Source organism: Mus caroli, unplaced genomic scaffold (assembly GCF_978045245.1).
Source record: "Mus caroli unplaced genomic scaffold, Mus_caroli_1 scaffold_3, whole genome shotgun sequence".
In the NCBI taxonomy this organism is placed as follows: domain Eukaryota; kingdom Metazoa; phylum Chordata; class Mammalia; order Rodentia; family Muridae; genus Mus; species Mus caroli.
The window spans coordinates 63255558-63275217 of NW_028227258.1; the positions used below are offsets into that span (position 1 = coordinate 63255558).

Genomic DNA, 19660 nt, shown 5'->3' on the forward strand with positions numbered 1-19660 from the left:
AATAACCATTACCTACCTGTTCCCAGTCATTTCATACCGTCTTCTCAGCATTTCGTGTTCTAGATGAGGACGGTTCTATGTGTGGAGAGGTACACCCTCAGGCCACACAGATATTTCATAGTAGAACTAGTCCCAGAAAGTTTGTTAGTGTATGTGAGACACGGTCGCACTAGGTTCTCCAGGCTGACCTCAAACTTCTGGGAAGCAGCAATCCTCCTGCCTCTGCTTCCCAAGAAGCTGAGATTCCAGGAACTTACCACAGGGCTCAGAAAAGTGAGTTGTGAGTTCTAGTTTTTATCCTCATTGTCACTAAATCTCAATGGACTTCATTTATTCTGAAAGTTAAGGATTTAATAGACATGAAGAATTTTTATGTGCGGATTTTTAAGTGAGTAGATTTCTTAATGTGAAAAATTTTCCTCATCATTATAAGACACATGTTCCTCCTTACAATCTTGTTTTCTCAGAAGAATAGACAATTCCATTGCACACTCCTGAAGCCACCTGATTTACTCAAGCTTTTTCTGTTTCTCGTGGTCAAGTGTAAGTTCAGTTGTTGGCAAAGCATTCGTTGCTATCATCCCAGCAGTAATTGATCATCCTTCATTCTGGGTTCTCTCAGTGTCAATGTTTCCCAAACTACAGGGTAAGACTTATTCTCTGTTCAGTAAGTTAATCCAGCAGGTCACTCTCAGAAAGACAAGTAGGAAATATCAAATAATAATGCATAATTGAATAATTGTGTATATATATATATATATGAGTATATGAGTGTATAGCAATGCAAAATGTAAAAAGTTTGATAGACACAAATTTGTAAGATTACAGTATAAAACACACCTTAACATGTCATGACCAACTGTGTAGCTATGCCACTCTTTGGGGCTGTCTTCACCTTTGTGTGTGACCTCTGGATACTTGGGAAAGGTTGACTGGAATTGTTATGAAGGTCCAGAAAGAACAGGGAAGATGGAGAGTAGGTAGGTTAGGGAAGAAGTGGATGCTTAAATTATATATATATATATATATATATATATATATATATATATATATATATATATATAATTTCCTTTATCTCAGATGTTAACTGTGATTTTTCCAACTTGGTATTACCAAATCAAAAACCTCTTTTGGGATCTGGGCTATGGGGCTGTCTCCCAGTCACCTTCAAAGTCCCATGTGATGTGATATAAATAACACTTCCTGCTAAGGTTGCAGCTGTCACTCGATCTTAACTTGCTTTATGAGCAGGATCTGGTGATGATGGCCCGGCTCCATTAGGCAGGTGCGGGAGTTAGGAACCATTGAGCGGCTGAAATCTCTGACCTCCTGGATGGGGGTGGGGGGTGTTGCTGTCTCACCGCCCCCCCCCGCCCCAGTTCTCCTACACTCCTTCCCCAGAGGGAGGACCCCTTGGGCTTCCCTCTCTTTGTTCACTGAAAAACAGTTTGTAGATGTCCCCCTCAGCTAAGATCCACCCTTTCTTTGCGGGTATGTGATATGTATGGGGAGCAGAGAGCACGGGAATAAAGACTGAAAACCTACAGTCCCAGGACTGAAAATGGCCAGGGAGAAAGACTGAAGACTCTGGCCTGGCCAGGGCTGAGCTCTGGATCACTAAGGGAACTGGACGCCTCTCTGGTCCGTAGCACCTTAAGATTTACACCTGATAGACTGAGGCTGCTTGGCTCTGGTCACTAGTCTATGGGCCATTTCGTGGGCATGTACTCTTTCCACAGTTTCAGTATGCACCCCACATCTCCCCCCTCCCCACAGGCCACTGCCCTTCCAGTTCCCTCTTGCCTTTGCAACCCCAGTACCACCTTATCCACCCTCTTCCCATTTCTGGGAAGGTTTTGAGGGGAGCTGCCAGGCCCTCTCTTTCCAAACAGTTCTTAACTGCCCCCTGGGGCTTGAGGCTGGGGGTGGGGGGGTTGGAGGGGGGAGGAAAAGGAGAAAGAGAGAGAGTGTGTGTGTGGCGCGCGGGGCGGGGGGGGGGGGGGGGGGAACGGGGTAGCTTACAGCCCTGTCCTGACTTGGAGTCGGGTTACTGCCACTTGTGTCTGAGTTCACACAGCATGTTCCTCCGTCAGGGATTCCGCAAATATCTCCCCGAGGTAAAAAAAGAAAGCGTGTTGCGCTCCAGCACCCAGAGTCCAGAGCCCAGTCCCAGGTCCTGGAGTGCACCAACAGCAGCCATGTCGCCTTAGCCTCCGGGGTCCCACAACCTCAACAGCGTCCTAGCCTGCCCGCTCCATGCCGCGGCCAGGCTGCACCGTGTTCCTGGGGTGAAGGGGGCGATCGGGCATGCTCCTCCCCATGGGTCGCCCACCATGTCTAATGGATATCGCACTCTGTCCCAGCACCTCAATGACTTGAAGAAGGAGAACTTCAGCCTCAAGCTGCGCATCTACTTCCTGGAGGAGCGCATGCAACAGAAGTATGAAGTCAGCCGGGAGGACGTCTACAAGCGGGTGAGTGAGTGAGTCCAATGCACCAGGGACTGGGACAGGGCTTTGAATCTGGGTATTTCTCTGTGACCTCAGACAGGCCCATCCCCTCTCTGGGGCCCCGCTTTCTTCCTCTTTTCAGTGATGCAGGGGGCGGGGGGTGGGGGGGTGGGCACGCAAAGCCAGAGGCTCCAAACCCTGTTGTAACACACCTGAGCTAAGGTGTAGATCCTGTGTTTACCCCAGACTCTCACCTTTAAGGGCTGGGTGGGGAAGCCCAGAAATTTGCATGTTAAAATGAGCCTTGGGGAAGTGACTCAGGCCATCCATTCTCCTAAAGTCCTCTTTCAGCTCTGGGGCTTGGGAGGAAGTAAGGTCACAGAGTGGAGAAGCCACCAAGGAGAATTTTTTCCCTGAGAAATTCATGTTTTCATTTGAAGGTAGTCAGGCAAGATCCACGTTTGAAACAGAGTCTTAGACATTTTAGTCCTAGGATCTGTTTTCGGTAGAATGGAAAAAAGGGGTACCCATGGAACCGTGGAGGGAGGTAGGAGGGAGGATGGAGTTCCTGTTAGGGAGGGCTGTCTTGATTGATGTGAGCCTGTTGGCAGAGCTGAGGGTGAGATGAGACAGCATGTTGGGAAGGGGACTTGGAGTCCTGATGGGTAACAAGGATTAAGTTTCTTGGCGGGTCACTACACTGATTTCCTCAAGCCTTTTGGGGTCTAAGCAAGAAGTCTGAAGTATGCGGGTGTCTAGTGTTGGTTGCCTCCGATTTTATCTCGGCTCCCAATAAATACCCACCTGTGTACACCAGAATGCTGCATGATCATTACCTTGATCTGTCTGAGAGGCTGGGAAGATTTAGGAGCCATTAGCATTCGGATCTGAAAAACAGCTGGGCTCTGTGAGTCCGCACATGATTATCTAGCCAATTCAGTTAATATGGACTGCTGAATCTGAGAAGGGCGGTAGTGATATCCGAGTGACGTCTATGGTCATGATGTTCATTTAGTATGGACTGGTTGATTCTAGGGGTTTTAGTCTCTTTCCTTTTTTCAGAATGTCCGTGTTCCCTTCTTACTCTCCCGGAGACCCCCTCCAACCTCCACGCCATCTTGTCCCTGACTGTGTAGTGAATGTGTCTCCCTGGAAGCTACCAGAGGTTCCGGGGACTTGATCGCTTGATAATGCAGATGGGGAAGGATACATGGCTGTGCAGTCCTCGGGGTAGGAAGAGCGAACAGATTTCTTCACTGTATAGCAGGAGGAAGTCTTTCCGTGAACTGTTCCCAAACCTAGGCAGAAGGGGCAACTTCTAGATCCCTGGAGGGAAAGGGTGGTTTTCCCCAGTCAGGTGACAGCTGCTTGAATCATCTAGCCTCGTTCTCTGCTCTGTACTGGCTAAGGAGAAATGATTCTTCAGGAATCCTCTGGGTGGGATGAAAGAGGGTACCATCTGTCTTCTGGAAAAGTGTGATTGACTAGATTATGATGGCTGCCACAGGGTATGGGCAGGGAGTCACAACACAAAGTCACTGATAGCGAGGACAGTCCTCTCGCTGGATCCATCTTGCTGGTGGATCCCATGCAGGTAACTATGACCTATCTCTACTTGGTCTTATGAGGACAGCGTGGGCAGGCAACCCCCATTGTTTCATGTGGTTCCAGCAACCTAAAAGCACTGTGTTTCCTTTATTTTCATCTCACCTAGTTTTCATTCAACCTGCCTGTCATATTACCCTTCCCATTTGGTTACAGCTACTCAAAAACCACTAGAGTATAGTTCTCAACCTTCCTAATGCTGAGACCCTTTAATACAATTCTTCATGGTGTGGTGACCACCAATCATAAAATTATTTTGTGGCTACTTCATGCCTGTAATTTTGCTAGTGTTATGAACTGTAATGTAAATAAATATTTGATATGTGACCCCCAAAAGGGTCAAGACCCACAGATTGAGAACCACTGCCCTAAAGGCTGGGTTAAGTGCTGGGGAGACAGCTTAGCTGGTAGGGGGCTTCCCTAGTGTGCAAGAAGTTCTGGGTCTGAGCCACAGCACTACATAACCTGGCCACAGGGGTGCATGTCAACAATCTTCATACTCTAGAAGTGGAGGCAAAAGATAATCTTTGTTTATACGGAGAGTCTGAAGTCAACCTGGCTTATATGAGACCCTGCTTTTTTTTTTTTTTAAATACTTCAGTTGAGTGTCCTTTTATTTGGAAGGTAGAACACATTGAGAGGAGCTCTCACTGTGTATCCTGGCTGGCCTCAAACTTGTGATTGTCTTGCTTCAAACCCTTGAGTGCTGGGAGTATAGAAGTGAGTCCAGGTACCCAGCTTGCCATTAAAAAATATTTATTTTCATTTCATGTGCATTGGTGTTTTGACTTGTTTTGACTGAATGTCTGTGTGAAATTGTTGGGTCCCCTGGAACTGAAGTTATACACAGTTGTGAGCTCTTATCTAGGTGCTGGGTATTGAGCTGAGCCATCTCTCCAGCCTCTAATCTTGTCATTTTAAAATTGTCAATATCATAGGTTAATATCCTCTGTGTGTAGTAATGAGGGATTGATAGCAAACAGCAAAGTTCTGTCTTGACAGAAGAACCAGGGCTTCAGAAACACTGTACCAGGAGCCCCAGGTAACTACTAACCTGTTCCAGCCGCCACAGAACTGACTGATATTCAGAACAATGCCGCGGGCACCAAGACACATTTGGTGCATGAATAAATAACAGCCATGAAGGTGACATAAACATTTTTTCAACTGCTTTGTAAATTTAATAGCATCACACTTATAAAAGAGGATAATCATTATACACTTGCTAATAGTTATTGTGGTATCTTAGAAGTGAAATAGAGGTTTGACTCCTTATAATATGATCGTAATGGTGCATCTTCTATTCATACTTGTTATTCACATCATGATTCCTTTAGGCTGGGAAGATTAATTGGTAGTAAAGCAACTAGAACCACGGGGTAAGTCAAGTGGTTCATGACATCTGTTATTGTACTTAGCTTTTTTTTTTTTTTGTCTCATGTTGGACAAACATTTCTTTAAAAATAAAAAATATAAAACCACACCCATTTAATAAGTTGGACTCTCTGCAAAAGTTTGTGAGTGTTGTACAAGTAATTCTCTAAAGAAAACCAATGCTTATGAACATATGTACTACACGTCTGTTGTGGGTAGGTTTTTAGTTTAGATTTTGGTACTTAAGAGGGAAAAACTACAGTCTCAATGTGAGATGATTAAACATTCCACCATGACAACTTCTGGGAAATAGGGAGAACAGGACTGGGAAGAGGGTCTGTGTTTCTCTTTCCAAGTAGCAAGTCTTCCTTAGGTAGTTGACAGAGACAGAGAGAGACAGAGACAGACAGGGAGGCAGAAAGGCAGAGACAAGGAAAGAGAGACAGAGACAGGGTGAAGGAGAGGCTAAAATGGATAAATGCTTTATTGGGAAGAAAGCTATATGGATTTTTTTTTCAATAAGAGTAGTTGTGAAATCTAGAGTTATGCCAAAGTCTAAAAGCAAATTTAAAAAGGGCCCTAGAGTTTCTTTCCTCTGGGCTTATTAGAGAACTAAGAAAATAAAATTAAAAATCATACCAACCATACATTTATTAAAGAGTATTGAGTTACACATAAAACAAACAAACAAACAAAAAACCCCGATTCTTTGAAACTAGCTACAGTGGGTTGAATATTAAGTAAAATATCCTTGAAGCTTCAGATTTTGTAAATATTAATAATAATTCAACTTTGTATGTACATTTTTAAAAGTAACTTATTTTTTACTTTATGTGCATTGGTGATTTGCATACATGCATGTTTGTGTAAGGGTATCAGATCTTGGAGTTACAGATAGTTGTCAGCTGCCATGTGGTGGCTGGGAATTGAACCCAGGCCCTCTGGAGGAGTAGTCAGTGCTCTTAACTGCTGAGCCATCTCTCCAGCTCCTAAACATTTTTAAGAGGCTATTTACCCTTAGCACAGATAAACAGGAACATACACCTATGGGATTAGGGACCACCACCCCTCGTGGTAGCCAGTAGTAATTGTAGGTTCAGTTCTGCAGGCAAATGGGCAGGCTGTGGGAACTAAAAAGGGGCCTGGGAAGGAGGGGAAGGGAGGACAGCCCACATCCCGCCAGAGTTCCACCTATGCTCTGGACAGGCAGATGTGAGAGGGCTGCCAGATGTTTTCCACTCAGCCCTTCGTGGGCATCCAAACCTCTGACCCACTCGATGGGGGGTGGACAAGAGGCAGCCCCCAAACCAAAAGGGGCTCCTGAGCCACACCATGTAGCTCTGGGATTATGGGAGAGAAGGCTGAGTGCAGAGAAGTTCCCACGCATGCAGGAGAGTGAGCACGCAGCCTTAATGAGCAGAGACAGTCTATGGTTTTAGAGCTTTATTGTAGAAAGGCAGGGGGAAAGAGAGAAGGTAGAAAGAGAGAGGCTGGCCATGGCCAAGAGGAGACAAATGGGAAAAAGAGAGAAAGAGAGGGAGGAAAGGCTAGAGAGAAAGAGAGAGTAAGAGGGAGAGAGTGAGAGGAGAGGAGAGGAGAGGAGAGGAGAGGAGAGGAGAGGAGAGGAGAGGAGAGGAGAGGAGAGGAGAGGAGAGGAGAGGAGAGGGGAGGGGAGGGGAGGGGAGGAGAGGAGAGGGGAGGAGAGGAGAGTAAGAGCAAGAGAACAAAGGAGTGAGAGGAGTGAGAGAGCAAGGAGAGGCCAAACAGTGCCTTTTAAAGTGAGCTGCTATCTTTTCTGTTGCTAGGTAACAGGGGAGGAGTTTAGCCTGAAGGTCAGAAGCGTGGGCCATTGCCTACATGACTTCTAGCCATGCTTCTCTTGTGGGGGTTTTGGGAGGTGGTAACTTAGGCAGGAGCCAGAGTTCCAGGACACATGAGAGAACTCCTTCCGTCCCATGTAGGTGAATTAGCACCACAGGGTCCCAGGGTTCAAGATCTAAACTCAATTAGAAACTAGCCTGTCTGTGCATAGCCCAATGCCCCACAGCAGGCTACCATTTTAACTAAAAAAAAATCAAGCTAAGGAGTAACCACTAAGGCATATCGCTCCCGACAGGGGATCAAAGAAAAGAGAGAGCCGTGCGTGGTGGCGCACGCCTTTAATCCCAGCACTCGGGAGGCAGAGGCAGGCGGATTTCTGAGTTCGAGGCCAGCCTGGTCTACAAAGTGAGTTCCAGGACAGCCAAGGCTATACAGAGAAACCCTGTCTCGAAAAAACAAACAAAAAAAAAAACAAAAACGAAAAGAGAGATGGCACTGCAGGTGGTCCACAGATGGGTATGACCCACTTCATGCAGGACAGGCTTCATGGTATTGCTGGATACAGGTGCTGTGTAAGTAGTTTCTGGGTGGTGTCATGGCTGACCGCCTCATTTATTGCCTAATCCTGCATCTCCTCTTACTAGTTGAATATGTAGCCCTGAAATGTGTGAGAACTACTGTTGTATGACCAACATGTGGTCTCCCAACAGCATTCTGAAAGCCATCAGTCTTTGACCCTGCGGTGATGATTTTCTTGCTCAGACTTCTTTGCTTTTCATAAGCCCAAGGGTTGGATTTTTCAGATCGAATTTAAAATGTAACAAGGCTGGGTCTAAGAGCAGAAAGTGAAGAGAAATGGAACATTGTCATCCTGGACCAGAGCAAGTCAATGTACAACTACAGATTCCAAAGTACACATGTTTCATGATTACTGGTTTTCTTTAAAGAATTATTTGTACAACTTTCACATTTTTGCAGAGAATCTAACTTAAGTGGGTATGGTTTTGTACTTTTATTTTCCTCTTTTAAAATATTTATTTATGATCTTTATATACCAACATATTATATATTATCATATTATACACACATACACACACACACACACACACACACACACACACGAGTACTGGTCCCATGTTGGATCCCTCTGGAGCTGTGAACCACCCAATCTGGATGGTGAGAGCCAAAACTTGGGTCCCCAGGAAGACCAGCATGTGCTCTGAACCATTGAGCCATCTGACCAGCTATTCTTTTCTTTGTCAAGAGTTGTTCTTCCAAAAATGAAAGTATCAATAATGTTGGAAGATGAAAGTGAATTTGGCCTTTAGATAGAAGTAGAGCGAGCTGTGTCTCATTCCTTTATGAGCTATGAGCTGCCTTATTCAAGACATAAATCTCTAGGTTTCTCACTGTTAAAGTTTTTAAATGATATTTTGGGGTGTGTCTGTGTCTGTCCTTGTGTCTCTGTGTGTGTCTCTCTGTGTGTCTGTGTGTATCTGTGTGTGTGTGTGTGTGTGTGTGTGTGTGTGTGTGTGTGTAGCTTGCAAGAGTCAGTTCTCTCCTTCCATCATGTAAGTTCAAAAGATTGAACTCAGGTTGTCAGGCTTAGTGGCAAGCACCTTCCCTGGCTGAGCCACCTTGCTAGACCAGTTTTCTCATCTTTGAGATGGAAAGATCCTATTCCCAGGTAGTCTTTGAGGCTTGAACATATCACCCTTTTATAGGTATGGTGAGCAACCTCCTGACTTTATTGCTCACCAAACTGTCCTTCTCCTACTATTACAGTATTACTGAGCTGTGAGTGTGGCACCCCTGGTGTAGAGCCTTGGTTCTGCTTCTCTCTGCCTGATTTAACCTGGACAAATACAGACCATTAGCTTTGAATGAAGCTAAGCAACTCCCACCGATGTCATAGCCTTTGTAACAGTTTAGGATGGCACTTCATCTTTATGTTTGTAGTGATGCTTGTATGACGCAGGCTGTGGCACAGCCAGGTGTATAAGAACATAGCACATGCAGCATGTACCATAGTGCTGCTCTGTAGTAACAGACGATCATCCTTTATCTCGTTGTGTGTTTACTGCACTAAAATTCATAATAATAATAATATATTATATATGTTGTAATATAATTATATCATCATCATTATCTCTTGTGTTTTGAGATAGGGTCTCTCAGTGTAGCCCAGGCTGTTCTGGAGCTCAATTATGTAGATCAGTCTGGCCTTGAATTGGCACTGAGTGTGTAGACCAGGCTGGCCTTGAACTCACAGAGCTCTACCTCCACCTGCCTCTGCTTCCTGGGTGTTGGAATTAAAGACATGGGTACCATGCTTGGCTACTATAATTTTTTCCCATTGATTTAAAGCAATCTCCTTTTACTTATCAAAATGGAAAGGTTAGCTTAAGAACAGCCACAGGCAGGTCCTGCAGGAATGATGTCAGAAGTCACTTATCATAAGAAATGACAGATAATCCCATTAGCACTGTTGCCTTGAGGATCTTCCAGAAGGACAGGATGGACGGGGTGGGGGCAGGATACAGGGATACAGCTGGTACTAACTCTGGTAGGCTGGGTCAATGTGTGCGTTTGTCTTGTTTCTTTGTTTTTTTAAACAGAAAAGTTTAAAAAGGTAAAATTTGAAATAGAAAAAGGCTTTTAAACTAACAATATACATATTTTTGGACAACCATTTAGTATAGTTACATTTTAACTTGTTATTACAAAAGGGCAAACTAAAACAAATTAAAAGCTTATAAAGTGGTTACAATAAGCTGAGGCTAACTATTAATTAAAAGAGTTAAAGGTAAATTTGGTGTAACACAAGTATATAGTGTTCATAAAGTCCACCATGGTGTTGGGTATCATCATATCAGGCCTTCCCAGTGACTTACTTACTTCCCTCTCACCCACTGGCCATGCCCACCCTCTGGCCCCTCAAGCTCCGCTCACATCAAGGCCCTATACAGATTCCGGTTCTGTCTGTGGCCTGTATCTTCTGCTTGGGTGTTTAGGTTCGCTGTGCTTCAGTGGCTTGTGGTATTCAGTACCTCAGCATGTTGGACAGTAGCTGTGGAGTGAAATGGGCTACACCCTCTGTTCTATGTTGGCCTCATAGTTCTGAAACCCCATAATGACACCTGGTGCATGTTATCATTCTCATGACTACAGGAGCCCTGTGCACACATCTGCAGAAGGCCTTATTACTATCATCTTTATTTCCACGGTTGACAATGTATGGTAATCGAGAGATGCTTGGCTTAATGCAGGAATGCATGTGTGCACACAGCTAAAATGGCCCTGTTAACAAGGTGAGCATCTGAGCTAGAAGCTTGAACCAGGCATCCTTTCAACAGTACCGTCGCTTGGCTATTGCTGTGCAAATCTGGATGCACACAGCTATTAGAAAGAGTGGCTTTGGAATAAGTGCAGACAGAAGTATAAACTATGTAACTATGATCAGGAAGGTGAGTGAAGGTGGATTAGAATTATGTTGGGCTCTAGGATTCCATTTGGGATTTGCTTTCTAGTGATCAGAAGAAAAACTCTGATAAGGCCTGTGTTTGTAGCTCCAGTGTTGGGTTGGGTGGGGTGGTGGAAGGTGATAGTAGTGGCAGTAGAAGGGATGCAGAGGTGTGGGGGTGGGGTGGGAGTGGCGGGAGGAAACATAAAAAGAATTGATGGTATTAGGCCTATCCCAGAGCTCACCAGCAGCCAATCTAGCCAAATTAGTGAGTTTCAGGTTCAGTGAGAAACCTCTGAAAAAATAAATTGAACACCAATAGAGAAAGATGCCCAACATTTATCTCTGGTCTCTAAACACACACACACTCTCCCTCTCTCTCTCTCTCTCTCTCTCTCACACACACACACACACACACACACAAATGTATAATAGTAAAATATGTAACAAGATTGAGCTTTTCAACTACTTTAAGTGTGCAGTTTGTGCAATCACACTGTCATATGAGCATCACCCTCCCATCCACAGAGCTGAACTTGACCCCAGCTGAACCTGTCTTTATCAAACACCAACTTCCCATTCCTTGGTCTTTCCACCCATCTTCACTGTGCTTTCAGTCTTCATGATCTCACAACTGACACATGTAAGGGAAACAATACATTTGTCCGTTTGTGACTGCTACGTGCAACACCCTCCAGGTTCATTCACATTGTAGCTTGTGTTAGAATTTCCTTGGTAGGCTAAATTCCAGTTCATTACGTATTTGTCATGTCTCCATGCCTACTACCTCCACCATTTGGCATTCTAAATAGGTTCCTGTGATAACAGGTTGGTAAATGTCTGCTTGAGATGGGTTTCCAGACCCAGACAAGAATTGTTGGAGTATATGGTAATTCTATGTGTAATTTTCAAAGGAATTGATAATATTTTCATATAGATGAACCATTTTACAGTATGCATGGCTTCCAGCTTTTTCTTTTAACATTTGTTCTCTCTCTCATCTCTCTCTGTGTGCGCATGTGTGTGTGTGTGCAATCCTAATGGATGTGAAGCTCTAATAAAATTTAACCAAGGACAAACATATCAGTTACAAATATTTAAAAGATATTTGTGTTTAGTGGATTCTTGCTACCTCCTTCCAACTTTTACTTCCCAAAGGACAATCAATAGATACGAATGCCTTCAAGAGTCTCAGAAAGCTGAGGTCAGGCAGTCATCACACAGAGTGCATGTAGCAGAACACACATGGAAAATAGATGCTTTGGGTTTCCAGGGAATTGTCTCTAAACAGTTTGGCTAGGGGCACACATATAAACCCAATGCTGAGAAGGCAGAGACAATCCTTAGGGCTTTCTGGATGGTCAGGCTAGACCAGTTAGTGAGCTTTAGGTTCAGAAAAAGACCTTGTCTCAAAAAACAAGATGAAGAAGGGTTGAAGAAGCCAATGTCATCCTCTGGCCTCCATATGATGAAATGTGTGTTTGTGTGCATGCACACATAGACATGCACACAATAAATAAGTAAGTACTTTAGCTACTGTAGTGACTAGTTTTGTGTCAACTTGACACAGCTGGAGTTATCACAGAGAAAGGAGCTTCAGTTGAGGAAATGCCTCCACGATATCCAGCTGTAAGGCATTTTCTCAATTAGTGATCAAGGCAGGAAGGCCCCTTGTGGGTGGGACGATCTCTGGGCTGATATTCTTGGTTCTATAAGAGAGCAGGGGAGGCAAGCCAGTAAGGAACATCCCTCCATGGCTTCTGCATCAGGTCCTGCTTCCTGACCTGCTTGAGTTCCAGTCCTGACATCCTTTGGTGATCAACAGCAATGTAGAAGTGTAAGCTGAATAAACCCTTTCCTCCCCAACTTGCTTCTTGGTCATGATGTTTGTGCAGGAATAGAAACCCTGACTAAGATATCTACTGTAACCTTTTGTCTTTTTCCTACTAGATACTTTCCTTATTAAAAATTTTAATGGTGCTGGGCAGTGGTGGCGCACGCCTTTAATCCCAGCACTTGGGAGGCAGAGGCAGGTGGATTTCTGAGTTCGAGGCCAGCCTGGCCTACAGAGTGAGTTCCAGTACAGCCAGGGTTACACAGAGAAACCCTGTGTTGAAAAACCAAAAAAAAAAAAAAATAAATAAGTAAATAAATAAATAAAATAAAAAAATTAAAATAAAAAAAAGTTTAACGGTACATATTCATTGTCATACACATGTCTTAAAGTGTTTGCATGTAAAACATTTTCCAAGAGTTAAGAATAATTAAACAAGTCATTAAGTCATATACATACATCCATGCATACACATTTGTTTATCCACATATGCATGAGAATATACACAGATTCATTACACACATACATACAATATAATAGAAAAATGTTGTCAACTCTGTTCCATATACAAAGAAAAGCATTAACTTTGGCAACTTTTGCCCCAGAGGAGACGAGGTCAGTGTAGATGAGGAGAAGGTAGGCTCTCCTCAGCACTGCCTACAGGTACACAGGACAGTAATAGCCATTTCCACTTAGTTAACACCTAGTCCACTGCAGCATCTTTCCATCTGGGGAAGGGAAGGAGCTACATTAGGGAACTCAGGCTCATGGGAGTCGGCCAAGGTTCTGCAGTTAGGAAAAGGTAGATTAAGGGTTCAAAGGTTGGAGAGACGGCTCAGTGGCTAAGATCAGAAGACCCTGGTTTGATTCTCAGGGTCTACATGGTGGCTTGCAACTATCTGTAGCTCATAAAGGAATAAAGGCATTCTGGACCAGAGAGGCAGTGGGGAAAGACAGAGGCAGGAATGAGCACTATGCTTGGCTCACTTCCAGGCATCCCGTGTTGCTGGAATGTGAGGCAGTGAGGACTTGTGCTGATTGAAGGTGACACTGGAAAGACAGACAGAAGACAAACCTGGGGACCCTTGATTCCACCTATCTCCTCCTCAGTAAGACTTTATAAGGCGTCTAGTATATTCCCAGTACTAAGCTGGACATTAAGACTTTGAAGACACTTGGGAGGCAGAGGCAGGCGGATTTCTGAGTTCGAGGCCAGCCTGGTCTACAAAGTGAGTTCCAGGACAGCCAGGGCTATACAGAGAAACCCTGTCTCGAAAAACCAAAAAAAAAAAAAAAAAAAAAAAGACTTTGAAGACAAGAGTAAACATCAAAGGAGGAATGGTAAATGGACGGGGTTTAAAGGAACTCAAGTAAGGCATTGCTAACCCAAGAGGGCAAAGAAGATGGAGGGAAAGCTACAAAGGATTCTTCGGGGAGAGGATCCCTGAACTTGAAAAAGGAATAAGCATGGTTAGTCAGTCAATGGTGGGGTACAAGGAAGAGGGTCTGCCACAGGCAAAAGCTGGAGGCAAATGGATCACTGGGTGTGTGGGCAGAATCACAAGCTGTTTTGTGTTGCCGGACTTCAGTAATAGGCACGGGATGAGACTGAAATGCGTTATGTATAGGACGCAGTCTTTCGTGCCTTTTTGGAGGAGCCGGTGATGGGTTGTGGTAGATGCCCTTGCTGGGTGGGAATGTCGAACTCAGTGAGATGAAACAGAGAAAAAAGGAGGACAGATCAAATGAGCAAACAAAAGGGAGGGGCCAAGTGAGGCCAGGGCAGTGGCACAGCGGGAAGGGGCCTCTGCTTAGGAGATAAAATACCTATAGGACTTCATGATTGACTGGGAGGAGAGAGATGCCTAGCTGGGTCAAGCCACTGTTTCCAAACCCCTGGTTTCTGTGTTTAACTCCCTGGCTGGACCCAGACTGACATGGGGAAATCTGTGAGGCTGGATACCTGGCAGCTCTCTCTCTCTCTCTCTCTCTCTCTCTCTCTCTCTCTCTCTCTCTCTCTCTCTCTCTCTCTCTCTCTCTCTCCCCCTCCCTCCCTCCCTCCCTCCCTCCCTCTCTCTGCTTCTCTGTAACACACACACACACACACACACACACACACACACACACACACACACACAGTCTTAGGAGAGGTGGTGCCAGAGGGGCTGGGATGGCTTCAGCCAATGCCAGGGAAGCCAGTGTTGTTACCAGGTAGCAGAGTTATAATTAGCACCGTTGCTAGGGGAAAGTCTGTGCTTTCAGAAGCAGGTTTTCCTACTGAATGTAAAACAAAATGGGTGGAGCTGGGTCTTTTTAATGTGGTTTTGGGAGATTCAGTATCGCACAGGTACCCGCTTTGCTATGAGCAGGAAATGAGCTTTTGCTGATCAGCATCTTGTCTAGGCAAGAGGAAGAGGGTGAAAACTCTGCCTTGGTGCGTTTGAATAGCCAGAAAGATGGGAGAGAAAGAACCTAGGACCACTGTTTAGAGCTGGAGAGAATCCAGAGGAGCCCTTCACTCTCCGAAAAAACTTCATTATAAAAATTTTAGCGAGAGTTGCCACATGCAAGACTTTCAGTTTCCCCATAATGAACGAATTTATCATTTTAAAGATAAGGAGACCTAGGTCCAGAATGGTGATTTGCCTTATTTCAAATGTATCAGGCTCAAAAGACTGAGGGTAAATGGTTGACTGAGGTGTCTATTAGCATAGCAAAGCACATGCTGGCCTCCAGGCTCACTCAGTACCTGTGGCTGCTCTCAGCTCTCACCTACCCCCTACCCTAAACTTCTCTAGCTCCCAGGGTTTCCCTTCCCACAGCTTCTGGTTCCTGTGTAGCACTGCCATTTCAGCCATGCACTTGTAGGCCGTCTCTTCTCCATGTTCTCTCTCTGCTGCCTTATCAGTCTTCATCTCTCCTCTCATGGTCGGATTTGGTCTTCTCTTCCTGCTCTTCCTGCTCAGGACTTGATACTCTGGCTGTATGCTCCCTTGTATCTTCAATCACTTAACCCTTCTCTTCAACTGTGTCTTAGAGCGATCATGTCCTCACTGTGTACAGCACAGAATATTAGGTGCCACGCTGAGATTGAAATCCAGGAGACACAAGCTCTTGGCCAGGATGCTTACAAAAAATTCTTCAAGCTACAACAAAAATTCAAGAAATGTCTGTGCTTGTGAGAAGTTAGTTTTACTTCCTCCTTGTCTCTCACGGGCCATAATAGAACATACACAATAAGCGCTGGACTTGTTCACAGAAGGCAAACACTATACTGTGATATCAAAAGAAAAGACTTAGTTTCTCCACCTGTGTGTGGCCTCTCCCCAGGGCTTTTATCCATGTTTTTTTTTTTTAAGCTATGTGGGTTTTGCTTTTTTGCTTTGGCTAGTCTCACCTCATCTAAACAAGTTCAAGTGCATGGATAAATGAGGCTACATGGTACATGGGGAAAGCGCAGGATGGATGGGGGCAGGTGAAAACTGGAAATGAGCACACCCTATCATGCTAGATAGCAGCTAATCCGATCATACGCTGGAAGGCAGACATGGTACATAGCGTTCTGAGGATAGCTGAGCATTAGTCAGGTGGCTTTTGGCCAAGCAACTTCAGAAGTGACTTTGGGCCTCACTGGGCAACTTCCATACCAGCTATTTGGAAACCTGGCTTGAGGAAATTGGGAGGAAATAAAAGGCACAAGCTATCTTGTAATGCCATATTCCCGTCTCCCAGCCCTCTGGAAAGTTCTGCTACCATGTAGCAGTCATGTCTTCATGCCCATAGGGTCTTAAACAGCCCAAGAGAGGTTTGGAAATCTTTAATGTTGAGGATGCTGACAGACTCAATGCTATAATCTTTAATACAAAGACTATGGGCCTGCTAGAAGGCCTGAGGTCAGCTCCTCTACACATCCCCTTTCCTTGCAAGGTCTCAGGTCCTCTCCACAAAGCCACAGTAGCTGCCTTTCTCAAACGCGCTCCAGCTGATATTTCCTATTTGGCATTCTCCTGCCAAGCTGAGTATCTCTGCTCAGCATAGATGCAAACTTGGTCTTATCCACACTTGATGCCACAGGGACCACATCATTGCCCTGCTCCCAAGCCAGGAACAAGTGGGCCCAGAGCTGGATCCAGAGTCTTCCTGAAGTCTAGAAAGGCAGCAAAACTGTAAAGCACAAGTTGATGAGAAACAGCGTCTGCTCTAAGCCCTGTCTTTCTAATCCTTCCTACCTGGGCCACGGGAAAGCCCAGGCTGCTGCCCGACCATTGGTGCCTTGGGGTACTCTATAGCTGAGACTGTGATGACTCATTTCTGTACTGTCTGGGAAGGTGGAGGGAAGAGTAGAAGGGGCTCCTTCATCCCTGGGAAAGCTGGGTCTGCCACGGAAAGAGACCTGCATGAACTGCTGCTCTTTCAAGGCGGTAGTATCAATTAACAATGCGATTCCTCCTCAGGCTTTGGGTTGTGGCCCTCAACTTTTTCCTAATCTCTCTCTTTTCTTCCTACTTCTTAAAGGGGTCAGTGCCTAAGGGTCTAAAGTGCCTAAGGGTCTGGATATAAAATGAAAGAAAATAAACAGTCCTACAGAAAATGACCCCTTTGTAGTTTTGTAGCTCTAGAAGGGGTTTCTAGTCCCAGGCTGTGCCTCATTGCCTCCTCAAAATGCTAAATGCTTTCCATTTTAATCCCAGGGGTGGAAGTAGAGGGATTTAGAGAAGGCTATGTGCCAGGCTCCCGTTTATACATTTTTATCTATATTTAATCTCAGCCACATAGCAGCCTGTGAGGGAGCTGACCTTCCCCAATTTTTCCACAGGACCCCATGTGCACAGGGAGTCTACCTGTTATCCCAGCAGCTACTTGGCCTAATTCTCCACTTAATAAGCAAAGAGTTATTTAGAATTTAAAGTCTGCCACTCTTTCAAATGCAAATGATGTTTTTTCAGGGGTGAGCTCCCATTGTATCAGGGTGACTGAGAGAGAAAGCACTTTGTAAGGGGATACCTGTGACATAGTGACTTGTGCCAGGACTATGGCAGGAGGAGGTGGCCATCTTACTCATGGGTTTGTGGGAGAAGATGGCGTCCACCTTATTTTGACGTTTGAATCAGGTGGAAATTGCCTCCTGGAATGTAATGGAGCCAGGGCTTTCCTTAGTATAGAGTGGCCTGCCAGGCTTGTGTACCCCGAAATTCAGAGGAAACAGGAAGTGATTCAAACCATATTAAAATTAAACGGAAGATGGGATCATAAAGTGGGTGTGACAGTGTACCGGTAGAGTCCCCACTATTGGAAACTGGGGTAGAAGAAACTAAGATTCTCCTGGGCCTGGACTAAAGCAAGCAAGCAAACAAAATACAAAATCGAAAAGGGTAGAAGAATTGGGATTTTTTTTTTTCCATCTTGAGGAACAACAGACGTAGAGTGCATTTCAGTGCTTCTGACAGGTAGTAATTAACTATTTCCTGTCCCTGCCAAGATAAAAATAAGATGGCTTAAGCCGGCACATTAGGGTTTTGTGTGTGTGCATGTGCGTGTTTGTGCACATGTGAGTGTGTGTGTGTGTGTGTGTACAGGAATGACCTCTGAGATTGTCTTTTGACACACAGAAACATGTGCATTCACACACACACAAATATGCACACATACACTTACATATGCACACACACACAAAGCAATAAAACAATTGTTCTACTGGGGAGGGTCGGTAAATACTAATGCCCAAAGCAGACGAGACCTTGTGGAGTTTGTCTATCATGGACGGACAATGAACAGTAAATGTTCCAAGTAAATAACCATGAAGTGAAAATCCTCCTGGGGGAAAAGGAATAAAGGGGTAGAACAGTGTAAAAGGCTCTGTGTACTCGTCCCTTCCCTGTTACTGTGACTAAATACCTGAGGCTGGAACCTTACAAAGAAAAGAGGTTTATTTAGATTCCAGTTTTCTCAGAGGTTCAGAGTCCAAGCCTCATGTGTGAGCTCTTGTGAGGCCCCTTCAGTTGGATGCTTAGTTGAATTGTCTCCTTGAGTCCTAACAGCCACAGTCTTGGTCAGTCTGCAGTGTTGTCTGGAGAAGAATCCTCTGAGCTCCTTCAGGTTGTCAACAAAATTTATTTCCTGTGGCTGTAGAATTGAGGCCCTTGGCTTCTTCCTAAATGTTAGCTCCGTGGTTCTGAACCTGTGGGTCGGGACTTCTTTGGGTCAAAGGACACTTTCAAAGGGATTGCCTATCAGATATTTACATTACTAGTCATAACAGCAGCAAAATTAGTTATGAAGTAGCAACAAAATAAATTTATGGTTGGGGGTCAGCACACCACGAGAAACTGTATCAAAGGGTTGTAGCATGAGGTAGGTTGAGGTAGCCTGGGGTGTCTTGAATCACCTATTGTGTCTTGTTCTGTGGGCCTTCCCTCTATCATGACTTACTTCAACTCTCAAAGGAGAAGCTCTTAACCTTGTTTGCAGCCATGATGGTCTAAAAAACTTAATAAACTCCCAAGTGTATCTCTCCCTCAGCTTTGCCATATCCAGTTGATTAGACACGAGTCCTGGCTCCTGCCTGGACCACAGGGAGGGAAATCACAGAAGCATGAGCTCTGGGAGTCAGAACAGCGAGCCCTCATTACAGTCTATCTGACGTCTCTGCCCTCCATGTCTGTTGTAATTTGTTTGTTTTGTAGAGTTAGAGTAGGAATGGAAGTGAAGATACAAGTGAGTGACCAATGGAGGACCCAGTCCCTGCCTCACTGCATGGCATTTATAGAGTTCCAGCCTGATCTGAGGCAAGGAGAATATCCTCCATGGGGCCTTCATTCTGAGCTCCTTGCCTCTGCACTTGGCTGTTTGCATTTCTACTTCTTTTATCCACTGCTGCTTCTCTCTCTCTCTCTCTCTCTTTCTTTCTTTCTTTCTTTCTTTCTTTCTTTCTCTCTCTCTTTCTTCCTTTCTTCCTTTCTTCCTCTCCCTCCCCTCCCCTCGTCTCTCCCTCCCCTCTCCCTCCCCTCCCCTCCTCTCCCCCTCCCCCTCTCCCTCTCTCTCTTCCTTTTTTTCTTTGAGATAGGGTTTTTCTATGTAGCCCTGACTGTTCTATAACTTGTAAACCAGGCTGGC

At 44.9% G+C, this 19660-nt stretch overlaps 1 protein-coding gene across 7 annotated transcripts in view; it reads left to right on the forward strand.

The window, feature by feature from the left end:
• The window catches only part of Pde4dip (phosphodiesterase 4D interacting protein), a 201453-nt gene that overhangs the window by 58719 nt on the left and 123074 nt on the right, over positions 1-19660 (forward strand). For 6 of the 7 annotated variants that reach the window (XR_003836187.2, XM_029475071.2, XM_085835632.1 and 3 more), the window contains exon 4: positions 2364-2474. Coding sequence is in view for 6 of the 7 variants with exons in the window: in XM_029475071.2 (XP_029330931.2) it covers positions 2364-2474 (111 nt within the window). In the remaining variant the exon portion in view is untranslated. Of the gene's footprint in view, positions 1-2073; positions 2118-2363; positions 2475-19660 lie in introns of those variants that run through there. The other variant, XM_029475077.2, reaches the window with a different exon arrangement.